General features: G+C 35.9%; 1 protein-coding gene across 2 annotated transcripts in view; it reads right to left on the bottom strand.

Annotated features, from left to right (window-relative positions):
- The window catches only part of LOC128894518 (glutamate receptor ionotropic, NMDA 2B), a 351,645-nt gene that overhangs the window by 38,877 nt on the left and 290,638 nt on the right, over positions 1 to 22,130 (bottom strand). For both annotated transcript variants that reach the window (XM_054156300.1, XM_054156301.1), the window contains one exon: positions 12,199 to 12,428. In XM_054156300.1, the coding sequence (XP_054012275.1) occupies positions 12,199 to 12,428 (230 nt within the window). The remainder of the gene's footprint in view (positions 1 to 12,198; positions 12,429 to 22,130) is intronic.

Raw genomic sequence — 22,130 nt, 5'->3', positions numbered from 1 at the left:
TACGTAGATAAGATATAGATATATACAGATCTACAAGATGGCCCACGTAACTGGAGCAGACTATACCTCCTAAACTTAGGTTTTGTAAGGATGGGAGTCTACGAATTAACTTAGATTAATTTCAGATTCCATATGGCAGCTGAATGACGTACGATACTCTGGTTCCATTTATATACACCTGTATATGTGTTCTTTTCACGTGACATCCTGTATGAAAAAGCTCAGCAATTCCATTCAACACAGATGGAACTCGATCCACAATTACAAGGTATAAAAGAGGAAGAGAAACTCAACTCACACTTAAAAGGTGTTAAGGGACGCAGAGAGCTAGAATCAGGAAGGATCATCCTCGACAAAGAAGAATCAAGGCGATCGAAGTCCAAAAAAATTAAATCGGGACTATGGGTCCTGCTGCATGCTCATCTTTACTATACTTACTCGCGTGAATTATAAGCAACGTTCCAAACTACTTTGGTCACTTACCGACACGGATATTTAGCAGGATCAGCTCCACTATTTCAGTTTAGCCTGAAAATGATTGTAGCACAAAACTATAATTCGAAAACATGGATACTCTTCATCCCTTCTCTGTTCCTTGTCTACTACGTGTCATGGGATATCCTGCATACTGAAAGCTCGCCATTTTCATCCAACAACGAGGGATAAAGAGGAAGACAGCTAGAACCGTAGAAGTTCAACGTCGACATAGAAGAATCGAGGCGCAAAAAGAGTAGATGGCGAACTTCTACGTGTTCGTCCTTAGATCCTGACAGTTGTTCCCGCGACACGTTCCTCGAACCCCTCGTGGATTAACGTGAACTAGGAATTGCAGACGACCATCGAACCGATGCCGCGGGTTCGAGCTGTGTAAACGATGTACAATCCTCTTGGTGGTGCTTTCGCGAATCGAGTTCGCGGATTATCCCAGCGATAACACCCCAGCGAGGATTAAAACTGCGCCGGACGAACGGTCGCTATGGAAATGAGCGTAATGCCTGACGATGATATCGGTACTCGTCGCTCGTTCTGGCCGAGGTTTTTCAGCGGTTGGACATAATGAGTGGCAACCGAGAGTGGTCACGGATTAGTGGCTGATGGATCCTCCGCACCATACCTAAACCGTCTATTATACTATGCGAATTGTACGCACTTGAGGCATTCGACGCGGATTAACACTTGTTTTTGTGTACCATTTCCTGCCACATTTCGAAATTGTGTTAGGCTTGTAGTTTTCATTTCGAGGTGCTGAGAGTTTTCGGAGGTCGAGAGATTCTCGAGAGGAGCGCCAAAATTTAGTTTTTTAGGAACAAAAGAAGGTTTTTATTCTTGTTTTAATTCTTGCAAGAACTATTTCATACGAAAGTCTGAATTGACATTTGAAATCGTTCCTTATGCACATGCTTGTTTAAACAAACAATTTACAAAATATTGATTAATAAACAAAAAAACATAAATAACCAAAATGTGGTTTGAGAACAATAAATAAATGAAAATAAACAGTGTTTATTAAGTTTATGGTTTGACTCTATGTTTTAAAATAATTTAAAAATTAAATAAATAAACATATATTAGAACTATCGAACTGTAATTTGACCTATATACGTCAAACATCTTAAAATTGCATAATTATTAACAAAGCTTCTGCTGCAATTTGTTCACAATTAAATAGTCATTTTCATGACTAATACAATTTCAACGTGTTCTAGATCCACGTTTTCGTTAATATTTTCTTAATAATTCGAATCGCGAAAAATACACTGCCGTATCATTTTTAAACCACTCCAAGCCGCCTATTTAAAAATATGTAATTGTAGCGTACCATGCATAGCAAAACTCAAAAGAGGAACTTTCCAACGGCTTTAAGTCATCCTGTTTAATCTGATGAGCAACGCCAACATCGAGTGAGCTGCGCAAACTCGTCATAACCGAGGTGCACAGTCTGCGACGAAACCAAAAAGACCTGAAATAATATTTGTTTCCTTGCTTCACCTTCAACTTCAATTCCTTGTCGCGTTTAAACATACCCCAGTGATTCGTTGCTCTGTGTTGCTTCCATCTTCCATTGCATAATTACAGAGCCACGCTTTCCTTGCCCTAAAGCAACGTTGTCGATGCAAGGGCCACTGCAGGTCCATATAATATTCAGTGATTCAAAGTACTCAAGGGTACACTCGTCGTTAATACGACAGACAGAGTAAAACCATAACGTTCGGTTACGTTCCTCGAAAATTCAATGGCCGCACGATTAAACAAGGTACTTTCCAAGTGACACAACCACATCCCACGGGTGTTTCGATACGAATTGTAAGAGAATTTTACAGGGAGAAGTCTCGCCATACGCGAAAACTGGAATAAAAATTCAACTCGACGAGGAAAGCTGATATTCGACGTGTCTGAACATTGGTCGATTCTAACGTTTCACACGTTCAACTATCTGTATTATTTTTCCAAATGTCTCTTTACTTTTTTGAAACTTGTTCGGTACACTTCCAAACTGTGTGTTCGTAGGAGACTTCAACATTTTTTTATCGAAGATATGGTTGAAAGGAAATAGGAAAATGATATTAAATTTTGTAAGGAATTTAATAACACATTTGCATTATATACGTTTATGTTTATATAAAAGTTGGTCCATCGTAGAATATTCTATATTTGTTTAATGTATATACTACGGTTGGTATCAAGACATAAATCGATATTTTTTTATATTTATCATGACTCCTAAATCTATTATTATTCATATTAACAAGTACTATTAATATTGTTCGTCTTCGTTAACCTTGTGTATTGATATGCTATGCATTGCAATTTAATAAAGTGATTGAACAGTCATATGTTACCATAGCGTATATAATTTTCTTTTTAGAAGAACCGATTACATGACCTATTTCCAAGTAAAACTTTCAATCGCTTTAACAACCCCATCGTTCACTTTATCCTTCGTTCCTATTTTCATCGAAGCTTATGACGAGTTAGCTCGCTTATTTCTTTCCACTCGATTTCATTTCAAGACCCATTATTGGCGATCGTGGCGATAAATGTGACGTCTGTCGAATCTGTCGAGAGTCTGACAGACAATGAAGTTGAACTTTTTTATGTAACACAGTTCCTTGAAGAAAAATAAAGAATTGTCTTACAGCTACTTTCTGTTCTAAATTAACACGAATTTATTTTTTATCAATATAATAATATGATCTTTTAATGCTGCTACGAATTAGGTTATAAGAGTATGTGTGTCGAATGGAACTGTATATAGATTTGATTAAATTCAAATTAGTGTTCAATTAAATTCTCTTCACTATTTTTGTTATTATTTATTATAAACATTGTTTAGTTAGAAGTATATAAAACACCTGAATGATAGAAAATATCAGGTATGCTTAGTATAATTTTTGACTACATTTAGGTAGCTTGAAAAATGTAACAATTTAGATTGTGCATAACTGGGTCAATTTCGACCCATAGGAATCCATATACTCCTGTATACCAAGTTTTATCAAAATGTAGTCACTTTTCGCATTTTGTGCCGTTACATTGGATCCGCTATTTAGAATTTCTAAACTCTGAGTCTGGATTTGGAATCAGCGATCTCAAAAATCCCTGTATACCAATTTCATCTAAATTCAGTCATTTTTCGCATTTTGTGTCGTTATGTTATGTCCGCTATTCTGAATTTCTTAATTCTGAGTTCAGATTTGGAATCAGCGACCTTGAAAACCTCTGTATACTAACTTTCGTTCAAATCGAATCAATTCTCGTATTTTGGTCCGCCATATTGAATCCGCCATTTTGAATTTTTAAATTTTGAGTTCAGATTTGGAATCAGCGACATCAAAACCCCCTGTATACCAAATTTTATCAAAATCGATCATCAGGAAAAATGGATATAAATGTTTCTCTTTCAAAGAACTTTGAGGGATTCTCCAACCAGGAAATACTACAATGTTTAATATTATGTCACGAAATTTCGAGAGGTGTTTCTTCCAGGAAATACTACAATGTTTACTAGTATTTCTCGGAATTGGAACGGCCTAGCAAGGACACATGGTTGTATGTATATAGGTCATTACCTCTGTCACTCTTATAATTGTCTATAAAATAGGAAACTTTGAGGTGTCATAGCTCAGCATGGAATTGTCCGATTCGATTCTACTAAAATTCTATTTGCAGGGCACAATTTTTACTACCTAATACATAGTTGTTACCATTATCAGATACTTTTAAACAATTGGTTTTTTTATAACAATGTATGTCACTTTGAAGTGCCTAACTCGGCGTAGAATCATCTGATTCGATTCTAACAAAATTCAAATTAAAAGGTGAAATTTCTACTATCTAATAGGTAGGTACTATCATTATTAAATACTCTTAAACAACTGTTTTTTTTTAAATATATAATTATTAAATATTACCTTCATTGTACCATGTAACTCGACGTGGAATCGTCGGATTCGATTTTAACAAAATTCAAATTGAAGAACGGAATTAGAATTATCTAATAGATTGTTATGATCATTGTTAGATACGCTTAAAATTTTGTTTTATTTATTGCTATACTGGCCGGAAATAAAATCCTGGTGTAGTAATTGCATGCTGGTAGTTAACTTGCGGTTCCAGCCAAGTAAATATTAGTATCAAAGGTACCATATGATACTAAAATAAAAATAGATTCATTTCAAAATATTTTACAATTTGCTCTACGTGCATGTTACAATCATCTTTAAGATTAAATCCATATTCTTCTGATAGTTATCTTAATTCTTAAATCTTACCATCACAAGATATGTCATTAATTCTCTTGCTCATAGTGAAACGATTGACATGTAATAACAGAGTTTTTACAAAATCGAGTCACAATTTTCAGATTTAAGTTTACTATAGATTAGTACCAAGTGGAAAGTATAAAATATATATCCTAAAATTATTTCTTTGCTCCACAAAGATAGTGATCGCGGTCAGTTAAAAATTCCGCGCTGTTTATTTGGTCAAAGTATCCGCAGCGCTTGAAATTTCGATGGAGGATTAAAAATACTGTCGAGGTTCATCCAAATGGCGCCGAGCGTTGTGAACGGAATATCCAAGCGGCGTAGGATGGAAAGGGGAAAACTGTTTAGCGTCCCAGATCATTTTCCACGAGCGAGGCTTTGGGCGTTTCCGGAGTTTCTTTGAAGGCAATCGTAAAGCTTACCCCTTGTTCGATCATTGCGAGACGTAACCGTGCCATAAAAGGAAAATCGATTCCGGCACTTCTCTCCTTACATATATCCGAGAAATGGAGCGTTTTAGAAAAGCCCCGTGCACAATGGTTGCGAGCTAGGGAAAAATAAAGATACCGTGGAAAACAGATCCACGGAAGTGATAAAGTTTAGGTCTTTGCGTTCTCGGCGTCGAACGCGACGTTAATTCGTTCCCATTCGTCATGAAAATGACTTTCATGGTTTATTATGGTTTATTATGTGTTTCGTGGAAAATGTATGGAAAATGTACGATTCTTTGAACAAAATGGAGCGATAAATCTAACGATTTAGAGTAGAGATGCAAGCTATTACGTTTGATAAAGTGCAAATATATAAATATTATAGATCAATGTGTCTGAAACTAATCCATTATGATGATGGAAGTTAAAATTACGTTATTTCGACTAGGTAAATTATTATTTAATAATATTGTAATTAACATTTTGTGTTTGCTCTGAACTTTAAGAGAGTAGTCTCCGCTAGAAAGTACGGATTTAGGTTTTTGTTCGTGTATTAATTCAAATGAAGCTATCACACCTATCGATTTTACATGTATAATTTTTGTTCATGATTGCACATTATCCAGTCATGTACGATTATATTGAAGGTTATTACAAACAAATCGTTAGTAATTAATTAATAATATAAAGGAAGGAAATATATGAATATGAGTGAAAGGGCGTTAATAAAGGTATATATCAAAGTTGAAACAGTGAAAAATATCGAAATGAGTTAAAGGAAGTGTAACATAGACTGTAATAATACTTTTCGCTGGTTAAATTTTGATACTTGTTTTTCTAATAATACTTTTACGCATATTTGTATGTTTCTCTCTTTTATCCATTATTAATATGTAAATACCTGAAGGGGACTCCAATAAAATACTTTATATAATATAAACATATTATCAAGTCTTTTTACTTTCAAATATCAACAAGGAAGAAGAAATCCACCTTCCCTAAACAATTATAAATAGACTGCGGATATGTATGTATTTATGGTAAATGAAATTACGCAGATATCTATAAGAATGCATACAAGTGTAGAATATATAGAATATCAACAGTAATACATATGTAATACCGTTAAATGATCTACATGATCATAAATGATCTGCAATCGGTGACATAAATTAATGGAGCTGCTGAAACCTGTTCGAAATACCAATAAAACGTGGATTAAATCGATTTCGAGAGGAGCGTTTTATCTCTAGCGTGGGGTTATTCAAATAACCCCGAGTTTCCGACGGTAAATCCAACGATGTCTGAGAAAGAATACGCTAACAGGAGCAATCATAACCACACTCGGGCAATTTCCAAGCTTACGGCTGTTTCTATTGTGGCTTTTTCAATTACAGCCTCCAGCGCACGACTTCGTCGCTATATCCTCGCAACGAGCGAGCGATTCATATTCGAACAAATCCACAATTTTCTACGGCACAGTGAAACCATTTTTCCCTATCTTTGTGCAACCTTGCACAGAGAAGAATTCCTCTTGAGAACCGGGGTTTGTAATTATACCGTGAATGAAGTAATCTCCTTTGGGTTACGAACTTCCCTTGTCCCTCGTTTTGTAATTATCAGTGGTCCTGGTAAAAGGACACGATCCCCTTTGGAGATTCGATGACGACGTTAAAATTGTATGCCAACGGAAGAAAGTGGAAAGTCAGAAAATACTTTCATTGATCACGTTCGACGGATTTCCATAGCTAAGTCTACTAAGACTGAGGCAGCAGTTTTGAGGGTCTATCAATTGTATAATGTTGTAAATATGCTATTAAATCTGTGTAAAATATTTTAAGAATTTTTAATTAAGTTTAAGTCATTTTATCAATTTTATGATATTATTTTATGTTAACTTTAATTCTTGTTAAGATGTGCATTTATGTGATTATTATATTTTCAACAATTCAACAATTTTCAATATTTTCTTTATATATGAGGTTTTTATCATTATTGAAATTCCTATTATTTAATCATTTAATTCAAGATCGGATTCCCTGTAGCATCTTCTATAACTATTTATAAGTTATTATATTTCTAAATTGCTACTTAAATCGTATGTAAAATTTTAGATTTACATAATCATTCATTTTCTTTAGATGAATTTTTGAGAATTTCGTAATTTTTAGCATCCCAAATTAGAATGTAATGAAAATTCTCTAAGGATATATCTACATTGTGTTTATTGTCGTATGAGAATTTGAAGTGAAGCCATTATTTAATAGTATTTCCTCTATGCCAAGCATAAAAAAAACCTTCAAAAAGTAAGCAGTCTTAAATTTCATTTATATTAAAGAAAATGCAATATGTATGTATATAATACAATAACAATTTTTGTATCAGTTTATATTCAGTAAATCCCCTCTATCCATTCCGTTGTAAATTAATATACCCTTAAACAAACTAAAACGATTTTGCTAACCGAATTCGAAAAGGAGGAGGTTACTCAATTCGACATGTATATTTTTTTTATCCCCGAGGTAATCCTCGTTGAAAAGTGTCTTTACTCGTAAAATACATGCCAGCCTCGTTCCTCGCATTATCGTCGAACCACTCGAGCGGAAAATTGATTCGCGCTTAATCTCCGCCATGAATTTCGTTTCGGTTTCACGCACGCGAATCACATTTGTTTTCGGAGGAATTTCAATTCCCGAAGACACTGCTGTCGTTAGGGAGTTCGTCCAGAGTTCACGGTACTTCGATCTTCTTATTCCTTTACTCAGAACGTTCCCCAAAGTCGATTCGTTATACACGTCGACAATGAAATCGATTTTCTCCTAGGAGAGAAGGAGATATAGCTGTTCCGTATGTCGCAATTTGTCCATTTCTCAGCGAGCGTGTTTTCAACCCAATTTAGGGCGACAATTCAGAGGTGAAGAATTACGAAATCTTAGCAAAATATATTTATTATTCATTTTATACAATTCCTTGTAAGGACTATGAGATTTTAATAAAATGTCGTAACTATTTATTATGTGTTATTCCTTTTAAGAATTGAAAAACCTTAACAAGATGTATTTATTATTCATTTTATATTTCATTGAGTAAATGTATCGGAATACGGTTTTAACAAGTTGTTAATTTATGGCTAATACTGTTTCCTATTAAATTGTTTGTAAATGTTCTGAGACTTTCATATTTATTTTAAAAAATCACTTTTGGAATCTCATTTATTGTGATCCAAACCCTCAAGATACTTTCTTCTCATTTTTCAAATTTCCCGTTTCGACAAGCTTCCTTGCAAACCTCTCCTCAAGTTTTCCATATTTTACCCTATTTCCAGTATACAGATCCAGACATCCAGAGTTCCCGTGTCAAGGAAGACGGCAGTTTTTCCTTTATCCTGCCTGCATTACCTCCCGAAATGTTTAACCCTTTGCACTCGGAACCATTTCTGTACAGAATGTGCAAGCAGGAATCACGTCGTATTACATAATGTAATTCATAAAACATGTACCTTACTGTAATGATACTCGAGCTTACATGAATCTTTAGACATTGAAGAACATATTTATGTAAAAAATCACTGAATAAATCACTGAAAAAGTAATAGATATGCATTGATAGTTTCCATATTTTAAGCTGCAATCTTAGGCTTTCTTGTTTACCTCCACAAATTGCACATCTTACATTCTTATACAAATGCTGATTGTCGCTTTTTTAAGATGTGGACTATTTACACATTCGTTTTCCATGTAACACAATCTTATATTTGTTATACACATCTTAATACATGTATCATATTTTTATTTGATTTTTCGTGATATTGGAATAGAAACCTTCAAGGAATCATACACTTTTACAAATTTTACGCTCCCATAAGTTTATCCTGTGTAATCACTAATAAAGTTTGCCTGAACTGACGATGTCCACTCGGAAGAAGCATCCAAGTGCAAAGGGTTAAAAAAACTTGGTCAGAAACGGGGGAATTGCAAATTCCACGGGAAGTTGCGATCGAGAACGTTTCACCGAAGGGATGGCACTCTCGGGGACGTGCTCGTAATGTCGTCAAAGCGAAGAAACAACGGCACTGGGAACAGTTGGCAGCGACGAGAGGTCGCCTCGACGGAGCGGGAAAGAATAATGGATAATAGCGGGTGCTCGCACGGCTGCAGCCCGAAATTGAATTTTCCTCGTGGAATTTCGCGACGGAAACTATGAAGCTGCTCCTTGGAAATTATGTTTCTAGGGGCGGCGCGGGGTGACTGTCCCCTGTTTCGTGCTTCCATTTACGTGCTTCGGTTTCATCGTCACGGGCTGCGAACCCGGAAAACTCTGATTAGTAGTAACGACACCGTGGCTAATCGCATTCACGTCCACCGAGCGACACGCGAACTCGTTGAAAGGACGTTTCATCCGTTAAGGCTATCCTTGCATAAAAATTACCACAAAGTTGACTGATTTTTAGAATTTCAATCTTGGTAAATGTGAAGAGAAGAATGACAAAAATTGTACTGCATTGAGACATTATCGAGGTCGGTTGATACCATACTCGAGCGACCTTTCATTGAAATGAAAATGAGGAATACTCCTACACTGGGGATGGTTATGCAAATTCATATTTTTGCTGATCGAGATAAAGAATTGAGATTTAAATGAAAGCAGGTTTTATCTTCTTAACGTGTATTTTATTGTTGACATTTTGTATATTTTTGCTTTCACACAAAAATACAGGCATCATCGTACAATTTTCTACATTTTCACTTGCAGTAAATGCATAAACAACCGCAGTTTAGAAATGACTACCTGAAATTATTTATTTGAAAATAAAAATAATTCATTTAAAATGATGGCTACCTACTTCATATTATTTCGTTATTTTTTTTTATTTCAAGTTTCACGAAGAAAATAATCCTCAAAATAATATATAATTAAAGCAATCTATGTATTTCAAGAAATCTTTACAGTAATTTATTTCTAATACACTTTACTTCGAAATCTTTTTCTTCAAAAACTTCATCTGTAAAAAGCTTTTGCTTAGGTTCACATAATAATGTCGTAAAAGAAAATAATAATTCCACTGTTGTTAACGATGCAAGGAGGGTGTTATACTTTTGGAAAGTCTCTCTTTCGCTTACAAGTGAATTATTATTTAACATAGGCAGGCCAGTTCTGTCATCTAATAAAAATGTCAATACCTTAATTTCTCCTTCAGCTTGAATAACAAACATGAAAACGTTTGCTATTTTATCTTTATCTTTATCGAAGAAGCAGTGAATAGATAGATAGATGATTTATTCCTTTAATTTTTACATAAGGAAAAACTTTTGCTTACATCACATCATTTACAAATCATAAAAAGAAAAAGAAAAAGAAACATCTAACCTATATTACATACCTCTGAAACAAAAACAACTAAAGCTAACTCTAAATTTATAAATTCTGCAGCCTACTATTCCTCCGAAGAAGCAGTAGTTGTATATTATTTTTTATTGCCACACTTATAAGCAAAACTTCACCAAAGCGAAGAGTCGTTAGTAAGTGATCACTTTGATTCATAAGATGCTTTCGTCGAAAGTCGAGTGAATTTTTGATGTACAATAATTCCCAGAAACAATTTTCAGTCGCAGAGCATAAGCTCTGCGTGTGCCAGCGAAAAGATTAATCACTTTATGTACTTGCCTAATTTGCTATTCTCTCTACTATCTCAAATAGAATGACTTTCTTTCAAAGAGCACTGCAGTAGATTGCACCCTCCTCGTCCTCGTCGCTCTGAAGTTCTTTTACCAACACACATCTGCAAAGACACGTTCGCAGCCGTCACTCCATTCATAGGCAAGCATCCATTACTTCAAACAATGTTATAAAAGATCTCAGTACTGGTACACGTTGGGAACTCGCGTTGCGTGATCCGTGCAGCGGAAAAATTAGTAAAATCGTAATGCAAGGCCCATTACGTGGGAATAAAGGTCAATTTATAGCGAGGCGAAAATTGTTTTCCCTAAGGGCAACCCTTAGTTCGGAAAATGCTTCCCGATGGGCTCGTTTCCGACGTGTTTAACACTGTTAGCTCGTTACACGAGAACTCCAGCCTTTTCGGGTTGCGCGCGCAGGGGGCTGCTTTAGCAAACTCGCACCTTAATTTTGCATCAAGCCCCGACATCTTAGGGTTACTCCTGTGAGCGCGAACTCCTTGGAGAACAATGTGCCACGGACGCCTGTACAGCGATTGCTGTGCATAATTATTCGTGCAAAAGCTGCTTATCATATCGAGAATCAATAGGAGAAAGATAATAGGTACAAGCATTATTCAAATGGATTGTAATCGGTAAGAACTGACGTTGTAATCAAACTTACTTTAGCGTTAATTTTGTAAAAATGACGTGATACTTGGTTTAGTATTTTTAAATATACACACTCTTTACGCATTTGATAAATGTTCTGTTTGATTATTTTAGTGAGTAGAATTTAATTCAAGAAAGTGCTTTGGAGATGGATAAATAAGTTGGTTTTTGTGTTAGTTTGAAAAATGTTCTGCTTGATAATTTTAGTGGGTAGGATTAAATTCAATAAAGAGGTTTGTAAACGAATAAATAATTTCAGCCTTTGAATTAGTTTGAGAAATCATAGTGATTCAGAAATAAATTTTAGTCTTTTATTATTAATTGTGAAGAGAAGAGTCTTCTCAATAGACCTCTATAATATCAAAAAACTGAGAGATGGATTGTAAATGTAAATACAATAAAGTTAGCTATCAAATCAATCACCCTTGGTACCATTTAGGAGTGCAATTTCAATGACCACTACCATTTTATCCCCATCTCTATACAAAACTCGACGATCTCAGTAAATGTTACTTTAATTTACTTATCGTACAAGCGAGAAAACCGTGTACAGCGGTACTGTAAAGTATCCAGTTACCTTAAAACATCCCTGTCAAGGAAAGACGATAAGCCCTTGGGCTCCATCGAGCAATAGAGATTCGATCGACGAGAGGGTAAGCAATTCTTTCGACTTACTCGACCATGTCGGACTCCTTGGCCACTCGGCAGTGAACGCCACGATCCACCAGACATTTTCCGCTCACAGGGTCCGGTGGCGCGAGATTGATGTAGGGCGGCTCTTCCAAGAAGGTTATTTTCAAATAAAACTTCTCCGGCACTCCTTGAGGGGGCGTATGGCTGTTTCCTGGCCAGACAATGTCCTTGATGTCCAGACCCTCCTTCTCCCAGGACTTCCAGACGCCGATCTGTTAACACAAATGGAAGAGAAAGATCGATGAGTTTGTCTAGGAACGTAATTAATTTCAAACGGCGAGTGACTTGTAATCTACAACTTCTCGTGAAGTTACATTTACGCTGGTTATCTTTGACGAGTCTTTCGACTTTACTTTGCGTGAGATGCTCGGTTGGGGATTTAATTAAAGACACAGATTAACGAAGGATTTATATTTGTTACTGATTATATTGTAGAGCAATAAATAACGAAAAGTTCTGTCACCCATTTCTGGGTGACGTGTCGACCAACGTGTTAAGAAGGAATCGAAGAGTTGTGTTTAGAAAAACTAGATATCCGTACCAATTCGTTCTCTAGGTTAGTCCAGAATGAAACACCCTCTCTTCCATTTTCCCTCGTTTCCTCTTCTCTACTATTCACCCTTTCAAACCGCCACGGTACATAGGTCCTGCGCCCTGTGCAAACGATGCAGGGCATCCCCCACTTCTCTTACCTCAAAAAGGCCAGAGCGGTTTCCCCACGAAAAAAAAAAAGATGACTACTGAGGGATGCGGTCGACTATTTTCGAAACGAATTTTCTCGCCTCGCGGAGAAAGTAGAGAAAATTGGGAACGATCCTGGCGAGAGAGGCGAGCGGCTACAACTTCATCGTCGTTTCGAATATGTAATAGGACGGGGGGATAGAGAGGTCTCCTGTGTACGGTCGGCCATCATGCGAATATTGGATACAGATACAGGTCGAATGTGCGGCGATGAAAATTCATTCGTTCGCCCTCGGGGCCGCTCCTCCGCGTTGACGTCCTCGTCGTCGATTGACGCGAAATCGCAATTTTTCATTCCCTCGTGACACGAAGGAAACAAAGACGGACGGGGAACGAGCGACAGCAATTTTTCGCGTCATACTTTGATTAAGCATGACAGGATGCTAGCTGGTCTAGCCGGCGACGCGTAGCATCGGTGTTATTAAAAACACACATAGGACAGAGTGTGTAGGTTTGTTAGAAGACACAACGAATTTCGTGTAGATAGCGACTGGGGTTAATTCGGTAGTGTGTACAACTGTACACGGACGGTCTGTAAATAACTGGGGTTGAGTAAACAAAAATAAAAGTGGATTATCCTTCTGGTGGGAATGCAAGAGGCACCGGGGACACCCGGGCTATGAAAAATCTAATCGGGGACTTTCTGATTAAATTTAAAATACCCGGGGTCAATTAAAAACTCGATTATGTTTTGTTTTGCCTCACCTACTGCAACGATGACCCATTTTATTTTTGTCGCCTTGCACGAGTTGGTAGTAATCGGTATCTAATGTCACAAGTCAATAGTCACCTATGACGAGTCCTGTTGATCTAGATCATTATACTAGATGTGAGTATGTGTCATAGTTCACGCGCTTAATAGGCTCTTATGTATCTAAATTCTTATCCATATATATCTGGAAAAATATTTCAAAGTAAACATTCGACTAACAGTAACTAATTACTGATAGAAGCAGAACTTACTGTTGAATTTGTCTCACGACCTGTTGCAACAAATGACATCTTGCGAAGCTTTGAATGAAATCAAAACTTTAGTACCCGGAACGGTGCTGATGTTATGCCATGGTTAAATTCGTAGAAGACTGGTGCCAAACATCAGAGATATTCTTCTGTATAGTTACCAACCAACTGCTTCCTGCGCCAGTAACTAATCACTGGTGACTCAGAGTGTTCATGGCGATTTTAAATTAGAACTGAGAGAAAAACAATTAAAACCCCATTAAAAATATGAATAACATCGTCGATATGCAAGTGCCAAACCTATCTCAATTCTGGCACTGAGAAAGATGTTATAATAAATATCTAAAGGCAACCATTTAACTTACAATACCAAGTCACTGTTGACTCAGAGTTCTACTATATAGTAGAATATCCTGTATAATCTATATACTTAGACTTCATCAATATAGACTTCTATGTATCCAAACTCTTACTCATACATCTAGAAAATATCTGAAGACAACAACTCCTCTAACAATAACCAATATGTATTAAAAATGTCCACGTCGGCTTTAAGTCAGAACTAAGAAAAGACCAATTGAAACCCCACATACAATATGAATAACATCGTCGATATGTAAGCGCCAAACCTGCCTCAGTTCTTGCGTTGAGAACATGAAAATAATTGTAGGTACACCTGTACCAGTCTCGTATAAATGTGGAACCTAAAGTACCTCGGGCGTTAGAATGTATCTCGCAAAGGCAGCCGACGGTATTAATCATGAGCCAACGACGCGAATGACTCACTACACTGACGTGTCCCATCGTTTTCTCTCTGTCTTGGTAATCCACTTGACAGGGTGTATTACTTACACGTATCGGGTATTCCTCCGTAGTCGCTGTCGTGCAGCTCAACATTATTTCCATTAATCTCGTTGCGAGATTCGAGAACGTCTCTCCGTCAATTTCAAACGGCATGTCAGCCGTGAATCGTACGACGTTGTACTTGAATTTACATCAAGAATTGAGGTAGCTATGGGATGCGCGGATAACTTTGGAAACGCGAATCGGCAGAGATTACCGCGGATATCGCAAATCGATGCGGAATATTCAGAGTCGACAAACGGGATATTAAAGACAGTGGAAGAATTTTTAGATAAATCTTAGGATTTTATGGATCTTAAGAATCATAGGGTATAGATTATTTACTCTAAGAAGTAAAAGTTCTGGAAGAATTTGCATTCATATGCCTACACAAATCACAAAGCGCATAAGACGTCGTATATCGCGCATCGACAATCCAGGAATTTATGGGAGAGGACGTCGATAATTCTAGACCCAGTGAATCGTTACAGATGACTCTGAACACTATGAATTAATGCAGAATATTCCAGAAACAGGTATACACAATTCGTAGGAGCCGAGAGACGTGAAACCCAATCGATGACCCAAGTATTCATTAGGCGTGACATAGATAACTCTAGATAGTGTGAATCGATGCAAAGACATTGAATGCAGAACTAACGACTTCGAAAGAATGTTCAGATACCTGCACAAATCATAGGACTCATAAGACGTCGCGGAACTAGCGTCGACGACCCAGGTACTCAAGAGGCACGATATAGATAATTGGTAGGTGTTGTGAAATGACACGGAACATCTCAGATACTGTGAATGCAAAAGTAACCAACCAGCATTTTAGAACGTTTTTCTTTGATTTCCCAAAAATTTGAAAATGTGGAACTGTCTCCTTATTGATGCACACTCCTCAATTATGAATTGTTAGATTCCGATTTATTTCAAGTTCGGTTTCTAATACAATTCGGTACTTAGAAACTAGATTACCGCTACGTTCCTACTTCTGTTGTATTATGTTACGAAAAAGCTCGAGAGACGAATTTTGGTGTGCCTTATAAAGGTTTGTGTTTAAGGATTCAGAAAGTGGTGGAAATAAGGGGAAGGACCAATGAGAATCGTAGGATGTTAAGGAGTCGGACATGTTATTCGGAGTTAGTGAGTAAGGGTACAAGGGTCGGATGCTTAGTTGGTGTATGGACGGATGACTAAGTTTGAAACTTAAAAATATTTACTTATCCCATGAAGATAAAACTACCGACTAACCTAAAGTAGTGACGATTAGATGGTACAGTACAGGAGATACAGATTAACCTAAACGATATCCAACACCTCCTTCCTTAAGATTGAAGGGTAACCGACAATAATTTGTATAAATTACATACGTAGATTTTTAATTCTAAAAGGTATTAGTTAACCTAGGGTGGTATTCAACAGAATTCATAATCCCTAACATCAACTAAACAGAAAGATGTAAAAATATTCTAAGAAATTTAATACTTAGATAATTGAATTATTGAGAAGAGTTCCCAAACACTTTATATCAATATTAGAGGTTTCAGTACAAACAAAATAATTATTTCATCGTCTGTATATATTCCACTAGGAAGAAATTAAAACTCATAGCACACCACACAATAAATATATACTCGCCATTCGTAGGATCGTATTTGTTCGCAATCTAATCAACAACAGCAGTCTATCAACACAGGAATTTTCTCAATTTGCTCTACCTTCCCTCTAGAAATAGTGCTTCCGTACGATTGCACATTGTGCGTTGATCAATAATTCAATTTAGTTCTTTTCTTTACAACGGGAGATTAATTATTCACGGTGACTGTAATTACAATTTTCCCCTAATTCATTAGTGAAGTAGATGCGAAACGAAGAGTAATGCGATTTAATGAAATTTTTTCTCTCTGAACAGCGCGCCATGGTCGACGGTTCATGAATTTCGCTTGCGCAACACGATCTAATGAAAGAAAAATTAATGACCTGCTCCTTAATCATGTTCTTCGTTATCGCAGGAACAGCGTTAACGAATCGTGTTGCATACAAATACGCGCTGCTTTATCCAGATATCGGAACTCGCGGGAGATCCACGAGCGTGAATAATGAGCCTGATCAATTTTCAGGGGCCATTAACGGGGATATCACGGAAACAAAAACTCGGGGAGGGGGAAAGGATACGTCGTCGCGTGGCAGCGAAACGACTTTTCAAAAGAACATAACGATTGGATGCTTGCGATTTGGGAAAACAAATTAAATATGCAGACAGTCGGTAAAAACATTATTATTCGGGTGAATACATGTTTAGATCTATGGTTCAGGTCTTCTTCGATATAATAAAATAAAAGGTTTTTTAAAAGGGAATTAGGATGACTTTTTTTATTTTAAATTAAGTATATTAAATACAATGAAGAAATAAGATCATAAAGCTCCTCTTCGAAAATTCTTTATAATCTAGACAAATCGTACAGAAATAAGACTTGATCAGGCGAGGACAGTGTACAGAATTATTGAAAATGGAATATTATTAGAAATATTAACAGAAACTCCTATATAACAAAGTTATGGCAATTGTGTACTCATCAGTCAGGATCAAGTTAGTCGAGGCTTATTTAAATTTGTAACGTTAAGAATTCTGAAAAATACAATTATTACGATTCTTGCCAATCTGAAATATGTTATAACAGAAATAATGCATATCTCTCATAATCGAAACAGAAAAGTTGGTGAAAGTAAAAATATACCTATACGTGGGTGTTCTAAATTGTCAACGAATTGAATATCGAATTGTCAAGATTAATTTAGTCTATTGACAAATTTAATCCACGAATTCATACATGTTCGAATAATCTAAACAAACTTTTACTTTATCAGAGTGTTGATAGAGAAATTCCTTTTCGTGTCAGCGTAAATGTTGTCCTAGCAACTTCTCTTGAACACGTCTCGTGAAGTTTCGCGAGGTGTTAAGGAAGCAGTAAATTTCCACATCTTTTGATAACAAACTTCCACGTTGACTATCCTTTCACCATCGACGAAGCTATAGTAGCGTAAGTAGACTTTGGATCTCAAACGTTTCGGTATCACAGTTTTTCCATCGTGCCATCGCGACTGGTGTTAGTGAGACTATGTTCGTTTACTGTATGTGACTTGGAAACTATGGCGCATCTCGCGATCTCGTTAGGAAACCATCGTTAATCACGATCCATTAGCAGTCATACATTAGGAAGCGGTATTATACCTTGTTAGGTAGTTTATGATTTGACTAGAGACTCTGCATGTTCTCTGCCGTACTCGAGGCACGAAAATCCTTCTCCAGATTGTGCAGACATTTCAAGCTATTTATTCCATTAATTAGGCGTGACATATTGACTGTGATACATGATGAAGTAACTCCTTTCATCTTGAAGATGTCAATATTAAAAATAAAAGAAGATTCTGGTTTACTTTAAAGAAGCGATTTAAAGTTACGTGTAACGTCTCAATTGTGGTACATAACAAGGTAACATATTACACCTTGAAGAAGTGAATGTTACCTAAACATAAAAGAATATTCTGTTCTTAGCTCAAAGTTTTGAGTTATATGATAGATGTATTTGTATTGACTTTGTTGGAGCAATACAAAAATATACTTTTTTTGTATCTCTAAATTGCTCACCTGTTTACTTTATCAAGAATTTAAACAAATAAAGACAACTTTGGGAACTCATCTATATGCTCTTATCGAAGAATACAAATATATTTCTGGATTGTTTCAAAACCACTAAAATTTTGAAAAGTTCTGACTTCAGTAAACTGAAACTTCAAGAATAAATGTTATTTAAGAAGAAATCTAATCTGTAATAGATATTTGTAAAACCTTAGCCAATGACGCAGCGTTCTATTCGGCTTTCATTCGATATTTGTTGATCGCAGTACAAACCTGTTTTCGTTTGGCTTTGGATCAGAATACAGCTCTGATTGACTTTAGTTCGCTTCAAAGTGACTTCAATTTAGGTTATATTTGCTGCTCCGCTAATGTATTTCCTTGCTTCTTTCAGTTGGAATCACCGTTCGGTTTCGGTTACTCCATTGATGCACTTTAAAAGCGAGCGTTTCTAATTCAGCTATTAAAACGTGTTCGCGCTCCCTGTTAAGTAATAGTGTGACGTAGATATTCAATTATTTTGAATCTAAATGGATTAATAGTTCAAATTTACTATGATAATTTCTCTGCAAGGCCTATTAATGCTAACATAATTTTAAAAATATAGGTAGAGAGGATGGAAGATGACAGTGGGTAGTATCATATTTAATTAAAATTTCATTCATTTGGTTTCACTAGAAGAGTATTATTTCATTTGGACAGCGACATTAAAATTCTAGAGTTCCAGTTTATTCCTTACATCGACATTTAAACTCCAGAGTAATCATTTATTTATTATTTCAGTGCCAAGATTAAAACTTTAAAGTAACTTTTAATATCTATTTCTATAACTTTGTGAAAACATTTGCAATTATGTAAAAATTTTTTAAATATTGCTACAAGTATTAGAGATCGAATTTTTATTAGTTTAATTAATTTTATTAATTTTATTTTATTATTTTCATATAAGGGGACACTGTAACTAATGTAACACTGTAAAACTAATTCACTACATGTCACGCAAATATTCTGGTACGAACGTCTAATAACCTTATATGTGTTACTCATATAATTAATTGAATTTCATATAAATGTTTTTTAACATTGAAGATACAAACAAAATTTGTTAGAAGAAACATATTTTATTAAGCACAGTTCTTATTTAACGCTTAGGAAAATTTTCGTACAGAAGATAATTGACCACGCCTTACATGCGCATTTTGCGCGCGGTACCTTGTACACCGGGAATGTCACGGCGACAGAGCGCTCTAAACTTCCCGATTTGTAGGGAAGTTATTGTATTTGCCCCTAAAATGAAAAATCGATTTTTTAACAGATCTCCACGTTTCAAGGTCATTGGAGTAATTTTAGCCTATCTTTAACAAATTGTTCGCGCGCGCGCGTGCGCGTGTGTGTGTGTGTGTGCGCGCGCGTGCGTGCGCGCGTATGTACATATGTATGTATGTAAACAAATTTTTCGTTAACGTTTTCTAAAAAACTATTAGCGAGATCAAAATGATCGATGATGCAATCGATGTGTATCAATCTAACTTACTTAGAACTGACTAGATTTTGTTCTAATTCGGTCCAGTAGTTTTTTAGTTTTTTTTTAAGAAAACTTAACTGAATAACGCAATCTAGATGGGAGAATATAAATTTATGAGTGAATAACTAAACGGAAATAAATAATATATATACATATATTATTATTATTATTATTATTATTATATTTGTGCGTATATAATACATGTATATATACATACAGGGTGCTCCAAAAGTATGGAAACAGTCAAATATTTCCAAAATGGAACATTTGTGAGAAAAATAGTTTAGAGAATATTTTAGGGTTTCAAAAATTCTATTGAACGATCGTGTCCGTTTGACCTTCAAAGGACCGGCCAAGTCACGTGAAGGTCAACATGATTTTTTTATCATGCACTGTGAAAGCTGGCTATGAGACCTTTTCAAAACACTATTTTCGGGAATTGGGAAGTTCCTTGTGTGGCCCGTAAAGGGTCGTACACAAAATAAACATGAATAACTATATGAATTAAGCGAGCAACAAGGACCCCACTCGCGAGTGTTCTCAGAGCGAGCAACAATAACCAGCTAGTTAAATTTAATTTTTACGATCAGTAATGGAGTCATTTACCTTCCTCTTTTTATTTTGAAACAGATATGACACGATATAAACGATTGTGTTTATACACCATCCATATCCAAGAAAAAAATTAGCATAAAGCATTAATGCCACCGCGTTATAATCCTTTTAATGTCTTCGCATTGGGCCTACCATGTAAGTCGCGATGAAGTAGTCATTAAACGTTGATGGCATCGAGAGAAGCGGTCGAATTCGTCGAAACTTTGCCCCACAAATTCTCCTCGAATGCTTAGTTTCGCTCTGTTTATCCGTGGTCTCGCTTTCTTCTCTTGGAACTACAGTTCCAGAGTGAAACTCCGCGTCATAAAACGCCGCTGGGGGACTAGATCCATCCCGCCAAGTCAGTCTTCGAGGAAGTTCCCGGTTTGGAAGTTTTGCAGATTAGAGACAATGTACCCTCCAGAGTGTTCCCAGAACGATTATGAGGGGCATTGCCGCGATTGGAACACCGCCAAATGTCGCAAGTTGCCATCGGTGGGCTGCCGGAAGCGCTTCACTAAATACTTAACGACACGAACGACGTCGCAAGCCCTCGCCGCGACTTCGCATACAGGCCTGTTTGACGATTCGATTATCGCCGGTGCTGCCATAACTACGATTATCCCGAGTGTCTACGGTTCCCGCTGTGATTTTCCGTTTCAATCTAAACTGTTTGGATGGGGCTGTCTCCGGGGCAGCTCGAGGCTCTCGAGAGAACGGGGTTAGAGAGAGTAACGGCTTTACGGAAATTCGAATTCAATCTGGTTGGTCGTGATTACAATTTAATTATTAATTAATAGATGTTGTAACGTTACATACGTGGGGATGTTTGTAGTATTTGAATAGTGTACTGTGGGCTGAAAATTAAGCTTACGCTTTGTAATTTTACTTTTATTTGTGATGTTTTATATATTACAATTCTGTTCTAATGGAGAGAATCTGTTCATACTTTTCGGGTGTAAGGAGTTTCTTCTTGTTAATTACTATGTTTCGAGTTGTAGAAAAAACTCTTATAGTAGCGAAAGAAGCAGCAGGAATATCTAATGAGCATTTAGCTAATGTTGTTATGGAAATTTACTTTCATTTCATTTTTTAAATAGAATATTTTTTTGTTAAATTATATTATTTAATGTCGCATGCATCTTGGGGGTATTAGCGACTACATTAAATAATAAAAAATAAGAATATTTAAATAGTAGTATTTAAAGAAACGGTATTAAAAATAATGTTAGAATGATAACATACAAAGTTGTATAATACACGAGTCGTAATATTAAAAAAATAATAGAATAATAATACTCGAATATTGAAATATCTGAAGTTTATTTATGGAAGAACCGAAGACGGTAAAGAAATCTCTTAAAGAGCAATAGAATATTCACAAGGAATATGAATTCTATGAACTAATTCTATAAATAATGTACTTTATAAACAACTCCTATAAATAAATTCAATGTATCAAGTTGAAATCAATCGCTATTAGTCGTTCAATTATTAAATAATATAATTCTCTTCATATAGGTAATTAATAATCCGCACACTAAGATAAAACCTTTCAAACAAAATAAAATAAAATAAAATAAAATAAAATAAAATAAAATAAAATAA

Source organism: Hylaeus anthracinus, unplaced genomic scaffold (assembly GCF_026225885.1).
Source record: "Hylaeus anthracinus isolate JK02 unplaced genomic scaffold, UHH_iyHylAnth1.0_haploid 4, whole genome shotgun sequence".
In the NCBI taxonomy this organism is placed as follows: domain Eukaryota; kingdom Metazoa; phylum Arthropoda; class Insecta; order Hymenoptera; family Colletidae; genus Hylaeus; species Hylaeus anthracinus.
This window is presented reverse-complemented; position numbering and strand designations above follow the sequence as displayed.